The sequence below is a fragment of the Bos indicus x Bos taurus genome, chromosome X (genome assembly GCF_003369695.1).
Source record: "Bos indicus x Bos taurus breed Angus x Brahman F1 hybrid chromosome X, Bos_hybrid_MaternalHap_v2.0, whole genome shotgun sequence".
In the NCBI taxonomy this organism is placed as follows: domain Eukaryota; kingdom Metazoa; phylum Chordata; class Mammalia; order Artiodactyla; family Bovidae; genus Bos; species Bos indicus x Bos taurus.
In genome coordinates this window covers 114,969,677-114,988,238 of record NC_040105.1, presented here as the reverse complement: position 1 = coordinate 114,988,238, position 18,562 = coordinate 114,969,677, and the positions used below count along the sequence as shown (strand labels likewise).

The window sequence follows — 18,562 nt, the reverse complement described above, 5'->3', positions numbered from 1 at the left end:
ATCCCAGCTTCATCCGTTATGCCATTAGTGTACAGGAAAGCCCCACACTTGGAGCTGTGAGCCTGACCTCTAACTCCATGTGCAGACATGCACTGAGTTAGACTTCAGCAGTCCAGTGCTCTTGCTTTTTAGTCATCATAAGGAAACGTGAGGAACATCTTTGCATCTCTTGTAAAACTGGTACTGAAAAAAAGACCTATTTTTTTCCCCAAAGGTTCTTGTAACCAAACCAAACCAAACCAGTGAGAGGAATCCCTTTTCACTTGTTGGTATCCAGCAAACATGGGTTTCATTTAATGAATTAGGATGTGCTTCCTGCCATCAGACAAAGAGAATTCTATATGCTATGAGAATTTCCTGTTGGCCTTTAGCTACCAAGCAGCTCAATCTGATATTCAATCACAGTAACCAAATTAGCTTAACTTTTGCTTTTCTAATTATGTACCTTTGACTCCAAGCCATTGCAAATCCTTTTTTTTTTTGATATAAACAGGGTATGAATTATTATTTGATTCTGTTCAATTTAGCAGCATTTTGCTGAGGACCTCATATGCACCAGACATGGTGCTAAGTGTTGAGGGTATGATGAATAAAAGGTGGTCTCTAGTCTTGACGAAAAGCTCATAGTTTTGTGCTGGAAGAGAAATCACAAGTGTAGTAGACCTTGAACAGTAGGAGGTGAATTTTCTATTTTATTCAGAACTTTCAGTTTTCTTCTAATTTTAATCATGTACACAACAGTTTTAGACATTGGCCAGCTTAGAAATTCTCCTAATTTCAAGCATATTTTAAAACCTGGAGATGGAAAAAAAAAATTTCTAAGCAACCATCAGAAACCCAGGTCAGTATAACAATAAACTGAAGAGATGTTAAAACCTAACCAGGATCTCTCCACTGAAGATAAAATGAACATGTCCCTTTTATTTACTGCTAAAATAGGAACAGGGATGTGACTAGCTTACTGGCAAACCAGTGGGCCTTGAGATTCTTGAGTCCTGATGATGTTGGCCTAGAGAGAATGAATGTCTTTTCAGAACTTTGAGATACTATGGCATTCTCTGTGACATCAGGGGGCAAAGTTTTTATTCCAGTACAACTGTCTTTCAACGAAAGTTCAATGAACTTTCAATGAGAGGTCAATAACTGAGCTTCCTGGTAGCTAAGACCAAAAGGTAAAGGTTATAGAATTCTCTTTGTCTAATGTAGGAAGCTTATCTTATTCATTAAAGGAGACAGTAAAAATGGAAGCATTTAAAATGAGGAATAAAATGGTCTTGTTTCCCCTTGTTGGGTCACATCTTTGAAGACAGCAAGTATTAGTGTTTATTAGGCAGTCATCTGACGTAAGAGGTTAACTATTTCAGGGACCAGAACAACCCTGCAAGTTTAAAAACGTGCATCAAATTCTACTGGGCCTTCACAACGATGAAATCTCTTTGTTCTGAATTTAGGGATTGAATAGAGGTCTGGATTTGGCTACTGCCTAGCTGGTTCGTTGTGCAACTCCATTGAAGGAGAACACTGTGTACAATGTGTTTATTCCTGCCTTAGCTGCAAAATAATTTCTGCCTTTAAAATTGAAAAGCCTAGGGACTTTCAGGGAATAAAAGTGATTTCTCCCTTTATTTATTAAATTAGGCCTTTCAAATGCACTTCTGAAAATGGAGTGATTATTCAGGTAAAGATTATTTGGAACTGTAATTGTTTAATCACTTCTTCAGCACCGAGGTTGCATGTGATGCAGTATAAGATGTTCTTGATAAGAAAACTGAAACTGACAGGTATTTATTTGATTTCTAAAATTTCCCATCCCCCACAGAGCCCTCAGTATACATTTTGCATACTTTTCCTTAGTCTTTGAAATCATATTTCTGTACATGCCCTCATTTCTTTGAAAGTGTCCTATATGATTTACCATGTGATCTGTGTTGAATACTATATACAATCTGTGGCAGTTATGCTAACAATGAGGCCAAGGTTCTCAGCTTGATTCCCTCTCTGGTTGCTCTTTCTCATTATCCTTTGCTGGCTCCTCCTCTTCTCCTGAGCCTGGTGATGGTAGCTCAGACAGTAAAGAATCTGCCTGCAATGCAGGAGACCCAGGTTCGATCCCTGGGTCGGGAAGATTCCCTGGAGAAGGGGATGGTCTTCTCCTAGTCTCTTAAAGGTTGATGTTCCACAGGGCTCCCTCCTGAGCCTTATCTTCTCATTCCTCATTTCCTTTCCCTGTGTGATTTCATTCATTTCCAGCTCTTCACCCTCTATTTATTCACACACTCTCCCATCTTCATTTACAGATAACAGCACTCAGCCATACATCTGAGGCTTAGCCTGAGATGTCTGGTGTGAATAGGCATACTCCTGGGCTCCACATTAGCTGTTAAGGGCAGTAAGCAACCTTATATGTTAAACGTCAATCTCCAATGGTGGTCATACTAATGAGGAGAAGGTCATCCCCTCCTGTTCATGGAGAACATGCATCTGACCCTTGGGACAAGGAGACTACCAGGGTGGGCATTTTCCCCATGCACTGGCCCTGCTGCCAGATGGCTCCACAGATGCAAGCAGCTTTCCTTCATTGCAATGGTAGTGCAGCCTAGGCAAGAAGCCCTTTGCCTTTCTGACTTCAGCAGCTGGTTTTGATAACACCTTTGGCAGGTAAAGAGAATAATAAAAAGGCATGTTCAAAGATGAAGAGCCAAACTTTTGACAGTCATTTCCAAGTATATGGAGCTCCACTTTTTAGCTATGAAAGCTATTCTTTACTATGTTACAAAAGCTCATGGAAATCTTAATTATTTAAAAAAACAATCACAACCACTTTGGTAGGTGGTGTTGTCCATAGAATGATGTAGTTGCCAGCCTCACTTTAAAATTTAACTTTGTTTTAATTTAAACAACAGCTTAAATTCTTGAATAAATTTTTCTAAACCCTTGAAAAGACACAGGCGAGCTTGAGTCACTGTTGATGAACAATTGCACCATTTTAAAGTAAACGAGTATGAATCACCAATATGTAAACATGGTTGTCCCCAGAATATGTAGGCAGACACCAATAATTTACACACTCTTTGATTAAAAGGAATTGGATTCACTTTAGTCATAAGTTAGCTCAATTTGTTATTGTTTAAGCCCATGCCTTTTCTAAACTGAACATAGCCATGATAGCACAGTTTAATTGACTTCCTTATCCAAAGGGCTAAGAATTTTCATGGTATAATGTAGCACAAAGGGCTACATTATATGTCAAGAACAAATATTAATTGAACATTCTATTATAATTCCAATGATCAGTAAGTGGAAGTTGTTAAAGTGTAGCATGTAGCAGTTCAACTCATTGGACCTAAAATAAGTTATTTTGCTAATAAAATTCATAAGCAACATAATTTAAAACTCTCCCCCACCCCATGAGCATATTTAAGAACAGGCCAGGGAGTATATAGACATTCATCACACAGTTCATTCCAAGAGGCTCTTTCAATAGTGTTATTGATTTTTTTTCTTACATTGAACATGAGAAGTATGAAATTCTATGGCAGCATGAGAATTTTAAAGAACCCTATATGTTAGTCTACTTAGGACATCGGTTTGAAACATGAACAGTAGGAAACACAAACCTATTCATTCTCTCTCCTCCCACCCCCATCTTTTTGTTATTTTAGACAAACAAAGGTGATGCACTCGCGAACCGAGTCCAGAACACGCTGGGAAATTACGATGAAATGAAGGATTTGCTAACTAACCATTCTAATCAGAATCATCTAGTGGGAATCCCAAAGAATTCCATGCCCCAGACTCCCACCAACAAAAATGAACCCAGCTTTTTTCCAGAACAAAAGCACCGAATGGTCCCAGTGCACCAGCAGGACAACACTCACTCCTCGGCGCCAATGCCTCCACCTTCTGTCGTGATACTGAATTCAACTCTAATACACAGCAACCGGAAGTCAAAACCTGACTGGTCACGAGATAGTCAGAACACTAGCATTGTAGCAGCCAGCCAAGTCACTAGTCAGCCCAACAAGATGCAGCCGCCAACCCCAGACCAGCCCCCAGCCAGATTGGAAGACTTCTTTGTCTACCCAGCTGAACAGCCTCAAGTTGGAGCAGTTGAAGAATCAAACCCACTGGCAAAGGAAGACAATACTCTCAAGTCCAGTGGAGGGGATACTTTCAAAGAAATCTATCAGTCCAACTCACCAGAAGCAGCGGAATTTACAGTGCAAGCGCCTGGATCTCCCCTAGTTGCCTCGTCTCTATTAGCTCCCAGCAGTGGCCTTTCGGTTCAAAACTTCCCACCAGGGCTTTACTGCAAAACAAGCATGGGGCAGCAAAAACCAACCGCCTATGTCCGACCCATGGATGGTCAGGACCAGGCCCCGGACATCTCTCCCACACTGAAACCTTCGATTGAATTTGACAACAGCTTTGGGAATCTGTCGTTTGGATCACTCTTGGATGGCAAACCCAGTGCACCCAGTTCAAAGACTAAACAGCCAAAGTTCACGATTCTTCAAACAAGTGAAGTAAGTAATTTTTAAAGTTTTGCTTTGTTTCATTTCTTCTTATTTATTTTTTTTAGTTCATTGCTCTAACCTCTATAATCGGGGCTTCCCAAGCAGCTCTTATTTACCTTCTGGAGCTGTAGATGAGACTCTTCAAGGTCAGAGTCTTGATCTTCTGTTGCTTGTGACTTGATCTATTTACACTCTGCAAATACAGCTAAATCTCCATAATTTGGAATGATAAAAGACAAGGTCTGTCTGAGTGAATGAAAAGTTGGAGTTATAAAATAGTTTCAGAGACAGCATTTGTAGTAATATTACGTATAAATGAATCACATTGGAGATTTTCATTGGTCTTAAGCAGGATGAGATACATGAAAAGATAGTGGGTCACCCTAGGCCTTCACTAACAGATAGCATATCAGAAACATAAAATGTAGAAGTTTCTTAAGGTACAAGGATGTGAAAGTGTGATTTTCTGGAAACAGAAGTGTAAGGCATTCTTTAAGAACCATAGTTTCTTGAGCACTTGCAGGGCTGTTCCATGGCGAGACCTTAATATTAACTTCCGTATCCCTCAGTCTTACCTTCTGCATCACCTTCTTCAAGTGCCTACCTAACCCTCTTGTATTACCTTGATCCCTTCTGTCAAAGCCAAAAGCATGATCCTCAACCAAAATCCCACTGGGTTTAGAATGACTAACAATTTTACCTATCTCAGGAAGCATTGCCTTATAAAAGGGAAGTCCAGGGGGACAAAAACCTTTCCCAGAGGAATGAATCGCTTAATGATTGGATCCCAGGCCTTATGCTCCCTGGGTGGGGGGTAGAGATTGGGTGCCCCTCAGAGGCCACCATGTAAGCAGCTGTCTACTGCATCTCAAGCGCTTGATTGGAAGAAACCTCTGCTTTTACTGGTGACGAAAGGCTTGAAAAGACACAGAGGAAGAAAGTAGGTTGAAATTCTCACTCGCTAGGAGTCACAGTGTGTCTGATTTGTCGCAGAGTCCAAGTTAGTGGTGTCTGAATTAGAGAAGTCTGACCCTATGTGCCCTCCAGCTCTTCTTCCTTTATTCATGCTCAGCAGATGCACTGATTGCGTGGGATGATGGGCACCCAAGGGGTGGGAGGACTGGGGCTGTTGGCTGTATTTTCTGGATGCATGTTTAGAGTATTGTTTCATTTCTCAGACAGTTCTGCTGTTTGTATCATCATGCCTCATCAGTTCAGTTAGTTCAGTTCAGTCGCTTAGTCGTGTCTGACTCTTTGCAACCCCATGAACTGCAGCACTCCGGGCCTCCTTGTCCATCACCAACTTCCGGAGTTTACTCAAACTCATGTTCATTGAGTCAGTGATACCATCCAAACATCTCATCCTCTTGTCCCCTTCTCCTCTCATCTTCAGTCTTTCCCAGCATCAGGGTCTTTTCCAATGAGTCAGTTCTTCACATCAGGTGGCCAAAGTATTGGAGTTTCAGCTTCAGCATCAGTCTTTCCAATGAACACCCAGGACTCATCTCCTTTAGGATGGACTGGTTGGATTTCTCTGCAGTCCAAGGGACTCTTAAGAGTCTTCTCCAGCACCACAGTTCAAAAGCATCAATTCTTTGGTGCTCAGCTTTCTGTATAGTCCAACTCTCACATCCATATATGATTATTGGAAAAACCATAGCTTTGACTAGATGGACCTTTGTTGGCAAAATAATGTCTCTGCTTTTTAATATGCTGTCTAGGTTGGTCATAACTTTCCTTCCAAGGAGTAAGCGTCTTTTAATTTCATGGCTGCAATCACCATCTGCAGTAATTTTGGAGCCCAAAAAAATAAAGTCTGACACTGTTTCCCCACCTATTTGCCATGAAGTGATGGGGCCAGATGCCATGATCCTAGTTTTCTGAATGTTGAGCTTTAAGCCAACTTTTTCACTCTCCTCTTTCACTTTCATCAAGAGGCACTTTAGTTTTTCTTCAGTTTCTGCCATAAGGGTGGTGTCATCTGCATATCTGAGGTTATTGATATTTCTCCCAGCAATCTTGATTCTAGCTTATGCTTCATCCAGCCCAGCGTTTCTCATGATATAATCTGCATATACGTTAAATAAGCAGGGTGACAATATACAGCCTTGATGTGCTCCTTTTCCTATTTGGAACCAGTCTGTTGTTCCATGTCCAGTTCTAACTGTTGCTTCCTGACCTGCATACAGATTTCTCAAGAGGCAGGTCAGGTGGCTGGTATTCCCATCTCTTTCAGAATTTTCCACAGTGTATTGTGATCCACATAGTCAAAGGCTTTGGCATAGTCAATAAAGCAGAAGTAGATGCTTTTCTGGAATTCTCTTGCTTTTTCCATGATCCAATGGATGTTGGCAATTTGATCTCTGGTTCCTCTGCCTTTTGTAAAACCAGCTTGAACATCTGGAAGTTCACGGTTCATGTATTACTGAAGCCTGGCTTAGAGAATTTTGAGCATTACTTTACTAGTGTGTGAGATGAGTGCAATTGTGTGGTAGTTTGAGTATTCTTTGACATTGCTTTTCTTAGGGATTGGAATGAAAACTGACCTTTTCCAGTCCTGTGGCCACTGCTGAGTTTTCCAAATTTGCTGGTATATTGAGTACAACACTTTCACAGCATCATCTTTTAGGATTTGAGATAGCTCAACTGGAATTCCATCACCTCCACTAGCTTTGTTCGTAATGATGGCCCACTTGACTTCACATTCCAGGATGTCTGGCTTAGGTGAGTGATCACACCATCGTGATTATCTGGGTCATGAAGATCTTTTCTGTTCCGTTCTTCCATGTATTCTTGCCACCTCTTCTTAATATCTTCTGCTTCTGTTAGGTCCATACCATTTCTGTCCTTTATTGAGCCCGTCTTTGTGTGAAATGTTCCCTTGGTATCTCTAATTTTATTGAAGAGATCTCTAGTCTTTCCTATTCTATTGTTTTCTTCTATTTCTTTCATTGATCGCTGAGGAAGGCTTTCTCATCCCTCATCACGTCTTGTCAAGTATCTCTCCAGTCTGTGGCCTCTTCACCCTCACCACCTTCCAAGCTCCTGTGAGTGTCTCTTGCCTAGGCCATCTCCTGTCTGGTGTCCCCCCTTCTAGTCTCACCTCTCTTTCAAACCATTCTCCATTTAGGCTGATCTGATGGGAAGATCTGATCATGTCACTCCCTCCCTTGGAGTCTTCCATGTCTTCTCATTGTTTCCAGGAAAAAGTCCACTTTCTTAGTCCCACATTCAGTGCTCTTCACTCTGTGATTTCGTACTCCTTACCTGATCTCATATCTCACCGCTTCGTCATATGAAGATGAGATCTTGGCCATGCAGAGAGACTTGTGGCTCCCCATCATGGCATGCTTTGTCACACTTCCTTGCTTTTGTGCTTGCTGTCTACTCAACCTAGACTGTCTCTCCCTTTGCTCCTCAATCTTCCCAGTGAAGTCTTGTTTCTTCTTCAAGTCTACTCGGTCATCACTGTCTTCATAAATGCTTCACTGATGCCACCAGGCTTAAGGACAAGCTCCTTTCTCTGGGCTCACCCAAGCGCCTTCTATACACTTTGGCTCTTCTCTCATTGTATTGTAGTTATTCATTTATGTGTCTGTCTCTTCTATTAGACTGTGAGCTCCCTGAGGACAAGGAATATCTCATTTCTTTTCTGTATCCCAAGTGCCTAGCAAACACCTGACACATAGTAGATACTCAATAAATGTTTGTTGAATGAATGAACTTCAAAAATGGTTACTTGATTACATTTTCTAAACCACAGTGTTAATCAAATATGCGGACAAAGGTAAACCTTCGCTAGAAAATCCATCCTCGGATATATTTCCTTAGTTTCACCCAGACTGCCTGTGCCTTACTTTGCTCTTGTCCTGCATGGTCATTTGGAAATCCTAAACTTCATTTTCCCTGGATGACTTTATACAGGAGTGTGATACTTAAAAGGCAGAAAGCAACCTACTTTGAAAGAAGGGGCATCTAATGGGAGGCTGCCCCTCCCATTCTTGCCCCTTCTCTTGTCCTGGTATCTGCTGCTGTTCCCTCTTTACATGGCAGTTCCGTGACTAAGGACTAGTTTGGAAATAATAGCACTGGCCCATCAAGAGCTGGCAGCATGTATCAACACCTCACTGACAGAACAAGAGGCACAGAAACAGTGAGATCCACTCCAGTGTAATCTTCTCTCTTACACATTCACAACACAGTTGTCCCAGATATGGAAGAAACCCAGTGTTTTCGCTCAGTGCTCAGGTACACCAACTAGATGTACATTTCCAAAAAGAGTCTGAGCTGTCATCTGCTCTAGAGATGATGACCCAGGAGCAGCCTGTGTGCACGCATAATATGGGTCTCTAGGAAGGACTTGAGGGAGGGCTGGAGAAAAGCTTGGGCCCCTAAGGTTAGGAGAATATACAGGCTTCAAGGGCAGTGTGGAAACCAAAAATAGGCAGAAAGGGAATGAGAAGCTAGCTAGCCTAAGAGACAATTTAGAAGGGTGTAGATTAAAACATGGGCAGCAATATAGACAGGGTGGGGCCTTATGGAGCTTTGAACCTAATGGAATTGATGTGGCTAAAACTCTGACCAAGTCTGGAAATTCATCCTATTAAATCTTGATGCACTTTTCAAAAGCACTTACCATTAGAATTCAGCCCCAGTTCCTGGCGCCAAGAGTTCCAAGCGTGAGGTTCTGAGTCCCTAGTCAAAGTAGCCATCTTTGATGACTTGTAGCATTATTTTGAATTATTACTGAAAAAGCTTGTCCATAGAGAGGTCATGATATTTCTTTGAGTTTTCCTGGCTCTTGCTAGGAGGCTGATGTGTGTTTGTGAAGTGCATTTGGCTGCAGTAAGGGGTTGAATCATCAGGAAAAAGAGACATTCTAAGATATACAAATAAGCAGATATGATGATATTAGTGTGTTGAGAGACCAGAAACGATTACTGAAATTAAATGTACATGCGTGTGTGCTCATATTTGTTGCTGTGTCTATACTTATTTACATAGTGGGGACATTTTAGTTTCCATCCTTGAAAGTTTCCTTCCTTCTTATAATTTCTGTGTTGATAATAATGATATTAATAAATACTAATAAAATCCAACCCACTTTATTGCCAAAGGTCAGCATTTCAATTGAATCATGCTTTTTAAAGAAATGACATATTTAAAAACAATCTATTATCATTCCAGGCAATCAAAAGAAAAAAAAAAAACTGTTCTGCAGTTGCACTTAGAAGAATTTTTGGGGAACTACATCTGAAAATAGTAAAAGACCTATTTATATCAAGTGGAAACTGAGGGTTGCTCGCAGGTGGTGTTTTATTAGGAAATGAATTTGCTAATAAATGTAACGTTATACCTGGTTTAATTACAGATGTTTTGCTTCTTTTTTCATTAGGATTAAAAAAAATCTGGTGTAGATAGTTTTGCATTTTGGTACAATGTGTTATTAGTATCTTTTGGGACGTAAATAATTCCATGCAAATGGAAGGATCAGTGACACATTAAGCATTTTCATCCTAGCTCAATAGGCTTTCAGAAGTACAGTAAGAATGTGTAGAGTGTCATCACCATAAAGGATCATTTGCCCTCCAAGGTGCTCTTGGCTGTGACCTAAAACTATCTGAGGCTCCAACTGCCTCCAAATTGGAAGCCTTTAGAAAAGTTGAACGAAACTGATATGAATAATGGGATTTGGCTTTAGCTTATTTTAGTGGCTAGCTTTGTCAACCAGCTGAAAAGTTATTGTTCACAGTTGTGACTGCGCTTGCTTTGTTTTATATCAGATGCAGTGAACACTGGGGGGTAATTAGCTTTATGTATTGTAAGTGAATAGGAAGCTCAGGTCCCTCATGCGAGAACAATAGAGAATGCTGGGAACTTACCATTCGTGTACTGGTTGCATCCGAGCAGCTACACAGAAACCACTGAGGCAGATCCTTCAAAGAATGGAAGGCCATTTAGCTGCTGTGTGCAAGCCATGCTAAGCATTTCTTTACTTGATATACATTGCGAATTTATTTCTTTGTCCATTCTTATGGAAATAAGATAGTATTCAGTCTATGACTGTAACTGGTGTAATTCCCACCTCATTGGTAAAAAATGGAGACACCTTGGAAAGGCCTCACATTTCAAGGGTGCCAGCAGAGACTTTGACCTTCAGATTTATTCCATTGAAGTATAAGAACCAGAAAGCTTTGTATATTCTCTGCCAGTCCATTATCTAGTGGTTACTTTTTTCTTTATGCTTTGGACTAACTCTTCCAATTTCTTGATCTCATTGGGATTAAAATTCCTTTTCCTTACCACACCTCTTTATCTGCCCCTGCCTCAACTTTAGTGTCCCCCTAAGCTGAATGAAGTGACCTTCACTGAGCATCTGAAAAGAATAGTCAATAATGGAAGTAGGACTTGGAGCCTCACATTCTTTGTGATGGAGAGGTCAGAGCTGCTAGGAGAGGATTTAATTAAGATTGTCATGTTTCAATAATTCAAAAAGATGTTTTGGGGAGGGGTGGCTGAGACCCTCCTCACATTCATAAAGCTGTCTCACCAGAAAGTGATGCATAGAAGTAACCCTGGAAGGTTTCACAGAGATGGAATGCAAGATAGAGGTTTTAATTTAATTTTTTATTTTATATTGGAGTAGAGTTGATTTACAATGTTGTGTTAGTTTCAGGTGTACAGCAAAGTGATTCAGTTATACATATACATATATGTATTCTTTTACAGATTCTTTTCCCTTATATTCCTATTATAGAATATTGAGTAAAGCTTGCTATACAGTAAGTCCTTGTTGATTATCTTTTTTTATATATATAATAGTGAGAGAAGGCAATGGCACCCTCCTCCAGTACTCTTGTCTGGAAAATCCCATGGATGGATGAGCCTGGTAGGCTGTAGTCCATGAGGTCAAGAAGAGTTGGACACGACTGAGCGACTTCACTTTCACTTTTCACTTTCATGCATTGGAGAAGGAAATGGCAACCCACTCCAGTGTTCTTGCCTGGAGAATCCCAGGGATGGAGGAGCCTGGTGGGCTGCTGTCCATGGGGTCGCACAGAGTCGGACATGATTGAAGTGACACAGCAGCAGTGTCTATATGGTAATACCAAGATCCTAAGTTTTCCTTACTCCCCTTCCCCCTTTGGTAACCATAAATGTTTTCAAAGTCTGTGAATCTGTTTCTTTTTAGTGAAGTCAGACAGAAAGACAAATATCATATGATATCACTTATATACAAAATCTAAAAAGATGATACAAATTTACAAAGCAAGATAGATTTTGAACTTGACCTTGAATACTGGGTGGAATCACAATAGATGAAGAGGGATCTGGAGGGCAGAACAGTTCACATGTATGCAAATGAGTGATGGGTGGAGAGACTTGCAGGTAAAAAAAAAAGATAAGAACATGCGAGATATATTCTGATGATAGACTGCTGTGTCTGCAACTGCGGGTTGGGACCAGAGTGAGACAGAGCTCAGAAAGCCAGAGTTGGTAATGTCTAGAATGCCTGGGCGATGTGGCATCCAGACTATGATGCTGGACTTGAAGCTCCATTATCCCAGTGGCTTCATGGGGGCTGACCTAGGAACTCAGGCCAGTCACTGTCACCGACTTGAGCAGTTATTTCTGAGCTACTGTGTTCTCCATTCCATTACCTGAAAGCACATCACATTTCTTGTTCTGTGGGCATCGGTTTCCTCACATGCTTTCTGGAGGCTCTAAAGTCGTGCTGAAATGGTTGGTCTAAACCACTCTTCTCCCTTGTCCTCTGTTAGCCCATCTCCCTTCATTCTCTCTAGCCAAACTCAGGAAGAGAGGTCAACTTTGGCTTCCTAAAGATTATGTAAATACCTAACTCTCTTTTTTTTTTCCTTCTCATTTCCTCAAGTCCTCTTCTTTAGCATATATATATATATTTCTTTTCTAAGGCTGTATGTAACTGACTCCACCATTAGCATCCCAGAACCAAGTTAGCTATTTCAACATTCCATTTTTTAAAAATTAATTTCAATGATTTGGTTCAATGCAATGATCTTGGAGTTCTGTGCTTGTAAATCCCTTGTCACTTTGAACATTTTTTTTCCAGTTGGAAAGATTGATTTATTCTTAATATGAAAAAAACCTTTAATTTTTATACTATGCCAATTTAAATCATCACTAATAATGATAAAACATCATGATTTATTAGTACTTGTATTAATTCTTTGTGAGCTAACTGGAAGTAAGTATTATGGGGATGAATGTGTGGTGTATCACAAAGTATAGTTTGAATGAGGTTTGCTGAGTTGTGGTTCCTATTCTAGCCTGGACTTGCTTGGTGAACTTGAGTGATTTTACCAGTGTAGGCCTCTTGTTATTGGGGGTGTTTAGATTAGCTCATCTGTGAGGTTTCTTCTAGCCGTACATCTCTTAGGATATGCTTCTCCTTTGTGGTTAAGGTGAAGGCCACCTTGTTTGTAAATTTCCTTCAGCCATTGCCTCCCTCCCACCTACCCTCTAAGAGCATGTGCCTCAGAATGACATGGAGGGTGTGAGGCCTGCCTGCCTGCCGCTCACTACCATCCTTCAGAACACTTGGGAGATTTTGAAGACTATGTCAATACAGGCAAACAAGAATTGGATCTTCTTTTGGGGTTGGATGCCAATTCCTCCTGGATTATTAGTATATTTCAACTCATTTTTTTTAAAGAAAAAAAATAATAAAACAATTATAGGCTGCATTTTACTGGAAAACACCAAACTGTACACTCAGGAAATAGCCTGCTAATACTTTTGTCACCACCCACTAACATAATGAAAGATGGAGAACTTCTATTTTCACATTACTTCTAGGAAAATATTTTGACAGATTCAGTATGCAGTAAAGTGATAAGCTTTTGTTCCGTGTGTTCCAAATCATCCTGTTATCACTGGATATATCGATTAGCTTAGTACATTCTGAGTCAGTCATAAAACAGACTGCTCACATTCTGTGTTCAAGAATAAGAAAAATTGACAGGTAGATAACCATATTGATTCATGCCAAATAGTGAATGTGAAGGGTTTTATAGAGGAGTTATAAAAGTCTTTATGGCTATTGTAAGTCTCTTAAGCATTTTTTAATTGCCATGAAAGCAAATGATCTTTAATTATCTTTTTAAAAAGTGCTATGCTTTGGTTACTGAATAGAGTTTATAATATAGGTGACAATAACAAAAATCTATTGCCTTTTATACTTAGAGTTTAAAGTCATTTTCATATAATTTTTCTAGCTTTATTGAGGTATAGTTGACAACTAACAATTGTATATGTTTACAGTGTACAGCTTGATATTTTGATATACATAAACATTGTAAAATAACCTCTACAATAATGCTAATGAACATATCCATCACCTCACACAGCTACCATTGTGTGTGTGTGTGTGTGTGTGTGTGTGTGTGTGTGTGCACATGTGGTGAGAATACTTAAGATCTATCTTCTTAGCAAGTCTCAAGTGTACAATATGGTATTATTAACTAGAGCCACCATGCTATATATTGTCTCTAGAATTTATTCATCCTGCATCACTGAAACTTTGTACCCCTTTACCAATATCTCCCCATTTCCCCAAACCCCAGCCATCCTACTTTGACTAGATTCTCACAGAGCCTGGGATTATCATCATTCTCTTTTCACAAGGGCAGACATGTAGACTCAGAGAAAGTAAGAGTTACTAACCTATAATCACTCAGTCAGCAAATGGCAATGCTGGGACAAGAACCCAGGTCACTAGTGCTATCTCCATGATGCTATTTGGTGTCCAGTGTGCTGCTTAATATGTATGGATTAATTTTCTAAAATCAGCTTCTCTAATGGCACATGAGGGGCAAGAGAATAATGAGCTGAATCCAGCTTAAGTTGAAATTCCCCTGATGGGTTCATATTTCAAAAGTCAGGGGCCAAACCTTCCAACAGAGCAATTTTCCCTATGGTAGTACAGGTTACACTCATGTGTTTTTGATTTACAAATATGGTGAGAAGTAGTGCTTTTGCAATATTCCTCAATGAGTAACATATGACACAACTTGTTAGAGGACCTTTTCTTGGTTCATAAAGTTTTGTTTTTTTGTCTATTTGGTAGGATAATTTTAGCAGAATGCTCAGACAACAGAGCTAAAATCTGGATTTCTGCAGCTGAAACAACTATATTCTAGATAAACATTAGATGTGAATGAGGGATCAATTAAAAGTGGGCATGTAAAGAATTGTTATAGGAGGAACAAGATGTATCTCAAATGTTTGAGGCCCCCCTGAGTACAGTAATGGGAAAAACTTACAGATCATTGAATTCCAAGAGTAGTCAGCAAGGAACAGGAAGGCTCCCTTGCTTTTATCTACATGTTGAATAGGTAAGTCTCCCTGTACCTTAGCAAAAGAGGACAGGGAATCCATATACTGCCTACTCAGAAAATCACTGAGAATCCATGAACTAAATAGTTGTGAAAGGTCTTTGAAATTTTTACCATATTCTGGAAATGGGAGATGTATTGGGTTGGCCAAAAAGTTTATTCAGAATTTTCCAGAAGATGTTAGAAAAATGCAAATGAACTTTTTGGCCAACACAATATTAGTTTTCCATACGTGGTGTAACAAAAGTATCATAAACTGGGCAGGTTAAAACACCAGAAGTTATCCTTTCACAGTTATGGAGGCTATAAATCCAAAAATATATTGGCAGGGTTGAGCACTCTCCAAAGGTTCTAGAACAGGATCCTTCCTAGCCTCTTCCAGTTTCTGGTGGCCCCAGGCATTCCTTGGCTTGTAGCCACATCATTACACTCTCCACCTTTGTCTCCACATGGCCTTCTTCTCTGTATGTCTCTCTGTGCCCTCTCCTTTTCTTATAAGGGCATCAGTAATTGACTGTAGGGCCCACTCTGTATCCAAGATGACTTCATGTCTAGATCCTTAACTAATTACATCTGCAAAGCCCGTATTTCCAAGTAGTGTTACAGTTTGAAGTTCTAGGTAGACATGAGTTGTAGGGGGCCATCAGTCAACCCACTATGAGAACTGCAATCCTTCACATTTCCCAGACTGAAGATGGAGGGGGGCCAGCAGAGTTCATTAGGAAAAACCTTAGCCAGTCCACAAGAGGGAGGTGGGCTTCCACACCTCACAACTAAAATCAGGTTTACTCCTCAAAGGTTCTGAGCCAGATTCTCTTTAAGCTCTTAAATTTGACTGTGGATAAACTGTTAAATCCAATTGTGGAGAAGTGACTTTTAAAAATCCTTTAGAATAGTAACTATAATGTTTCTTTCTAATTAAGTAATAGAGAAAAAATAATTTTTCAATGCAGTTGCCTTGATTATGAGCTTGAGCTTAGGTGGGCAATTTTTTTCCATGAAGTAAATATTTTCAGTCATGTAAGCCATACAGTCTGAGGCAGATCCTCAACTGTGTCACTGTAGCATGAGAACGGCCATAGACAATACATCAGTGAAAGGGAAAGGCTATATGCCAAAATTTTATATGTGAATACCAAAACTCAAATGTCCTCTGTTTTCATGTGTCACAAAATATCCTTTTGATTTCTTTCAACCATCTTGCAATGTAGAAACCATTCTTAGCCTGTGAGCCATACCAAACAACAACAACAACAACAAAAAAAAAACCAGGTGGTTGGCTACATGTGACTTGCAAATCAATGTGCTGACTTGTGGCCTAGATCAAGACAAAGCTTCAGACAAAAAACATTGGCTTGCTCTACTTGTCATCAATAGGAAGATGGCTTTGAGTAGAGAGGTGAAGAAGGTCAGTTGTGCAACTTGCAGAATCCTAGAGAAGAGAGGTGTGTCAATAGTGGAGGTAGGACCTGCCAGTTGAAGACAGGCTCCCTCAGGCTTATAAGCAGATGGAGGAGAAGGCTTGATACTCAGGATTATAAATAGTCTTCACACCACAAATCACATCTCTGTTCAAGGGGATTCTCTTTCCTTATTGACTCATGGGAAGAAGGGCATTTGATCTTTTGCTTTCTTAGAATTGGCATGGCTCAGCCCCTAGGGCAGGGGACCATTTGTGTGCCCACGCTGGGCTTAGAATCACAGGATACAGAGATGATCTCAGAGATAACCACTAAAAGGAAGCTGATCATATCATTTTGTCTAGGGAAAAGAACCTAGTGTAAACACAATTAGGATTCTGGAATCCCTTATGGATTGGGAGGATTAAAGTGTGTATTTGACTTGGATGTGGGGTGGGAGGGATTTCCAAGTTTCGAGGAATAGCAAGTCCTCTCACACAGCCTGAGAATTTGGATTAAATGGAATGAAAAGGCCGCTGGTTTGTGGAAGCCTCTTAGACTCTTTGTAACTGGCATGTGGGGTATTGTGTATGCATGTGTACATATACATGTGCCATTGTCTGTGTGTCTCTCTAGGGGAACCACAGAAAGCCAGTGGAATTCTGGGAGGAGAAGGCTAGAGAATGATGGCTTTCTTGGTACTTCATGAAGTTCTTGCCCAGCCTCCAAGGCAGTACTGTATCTAAGTTTTGAGGTGACTTGGAATGAAGAAATAATGGAGGAAAGGATCTATTCTGTTGACGTTTCAAAGGTGAAATGAGGTTGAGCTAAAGCTTCAAGCTAAGATGCATGGGGAAAAAAAAAAAAAAGATATCGTATCTTAGCCAAATGAATGAATCTGATAGCCCACTGCTTAAAGACTGTATCATTGAAGAATGTTACAGCTGTGTTGCAATTTCATTAACTAGGTTGGCAAAGGGAGAAGTAGCTACCATCTTGCAGTTTTAGGCATCATCATTCACATAGGCTACAGTGGGACTGATGACTTCTGAAACTGGTTAAGGAGATGACCCTGGCTTTATGGCAGACCTTACTCTGCCTGTCATCATCTCCTGTTCATTCAGGTCTTGATGCAAACTTACTGGGGGAGCCAGCTTCCCAAGGGACATCCAGATATGCCCTCCTGGACACCTGCTGGAAATGAAGACCATGTTGCTGCTCTGAGTGGAGTCTTGTCACATGGTCTCTCCTTTGTATTGAGACACGGAAACAATATCTCTGCGGCTCTGTGATATGTATTTGAACAAATGTGGCCTCAGGATCCTTGGAAAAATGGGAAGATGTAATATCCCTTCCCAGGCAAGATTGATGGGTAAAAAGGACCCATATGAGAGAGCTAAGTCTGAATCCACAATCCACCTAAAATAAGTCTCAAAGAAAATAGTTTTTTTTGGATATACAAGTCCAAAACCTGGCCCAAGGACAAACATATAAACAACAGTGTAATATTTCAAGTTGTTTATATTCAGCCTGATGTTATGAATTGGGATGATTTAAATCTGAAAATATTATTATATCTATTGTTGGAAAGACCCATTAGAAGAGAATGCCTGTAAGACCTCATATCTTCTTTGATTGATTGATTGATTGGATTTATTTACTGTGTTCCTCCCATTGTGCTAAAAGCTGGAAAACTGAAATGCTGAAGGCATGTTGCTTGATATTAAGTAGCTTAAGTCAGGGAATATGGACACAAAAGCAGAAAAATCACAGTGAAATATAATATTAATAGATGATTGTTCAGTATTATGTGGGAGTGGAGAGAGCGACTAAGGGTGTGTGAAATGTTCAGGAAAGCTTCTTAAAGGAGGAAGTACCTTGCAGTGTGATTAGAAGTTCTCTTGGTGAAGAAGTGGCTGTACAGGCATTTCCTACCATGTAAGCCCACATCAAGTTATAAGTGGGCCCATTGACTCCTGGGATTCATGAGACACAAAACAATCAGCTGTGTTTGGGGAGTTAGGAGGGGATATTGCTTGGGAAGATCAGGATCTTCATGTCAGCTCTAGGTAAGGAGGAGACTTTGAATGCTACAAGTATAGCAGATAATGTTTTAGAAAAGTCACGCTGGTGGGGGAATTGCCTGGGGAATGGGGGTAAGGGGTGGTCAGTGTGATAGGGCTTGTAAGGTTTGAGGCAGAAAGACCCTGAGAAGGCTGTTGAAATATTCCAGGCCAGAAATTCTAGCAGTTTGAATTAGAGCCAATTT

At 40.3% G+C, this 18,562-nt stretch overlaps 1 protein-coding gene across 8 annotated transcripts in view; it reads left to right on the top strand.

The window, feature by feature from the left end:
- AFF2 (AF4/FMR2 family member 2) overlaps positions 1-18,562 on the top strand; it is a 534,465-nt gene that overhangs the window by 174,711 nt on the left and 341,192 nt on the right. For all 8 annotated transcript variants that reach the window (XM_027533311.1, XM_027533308.1, XM_027533305.1 and 5 more), the window contains exon 3: positions 3,663-4,526. In XM_027533311.1, coding sequence (XP_027389112.1) covers positions 3,663-4,526 — 864 coding nt within the window. The remainder of the gene's footprint in view (positions 1-3,662; positions 4,527-18,562) is intronic.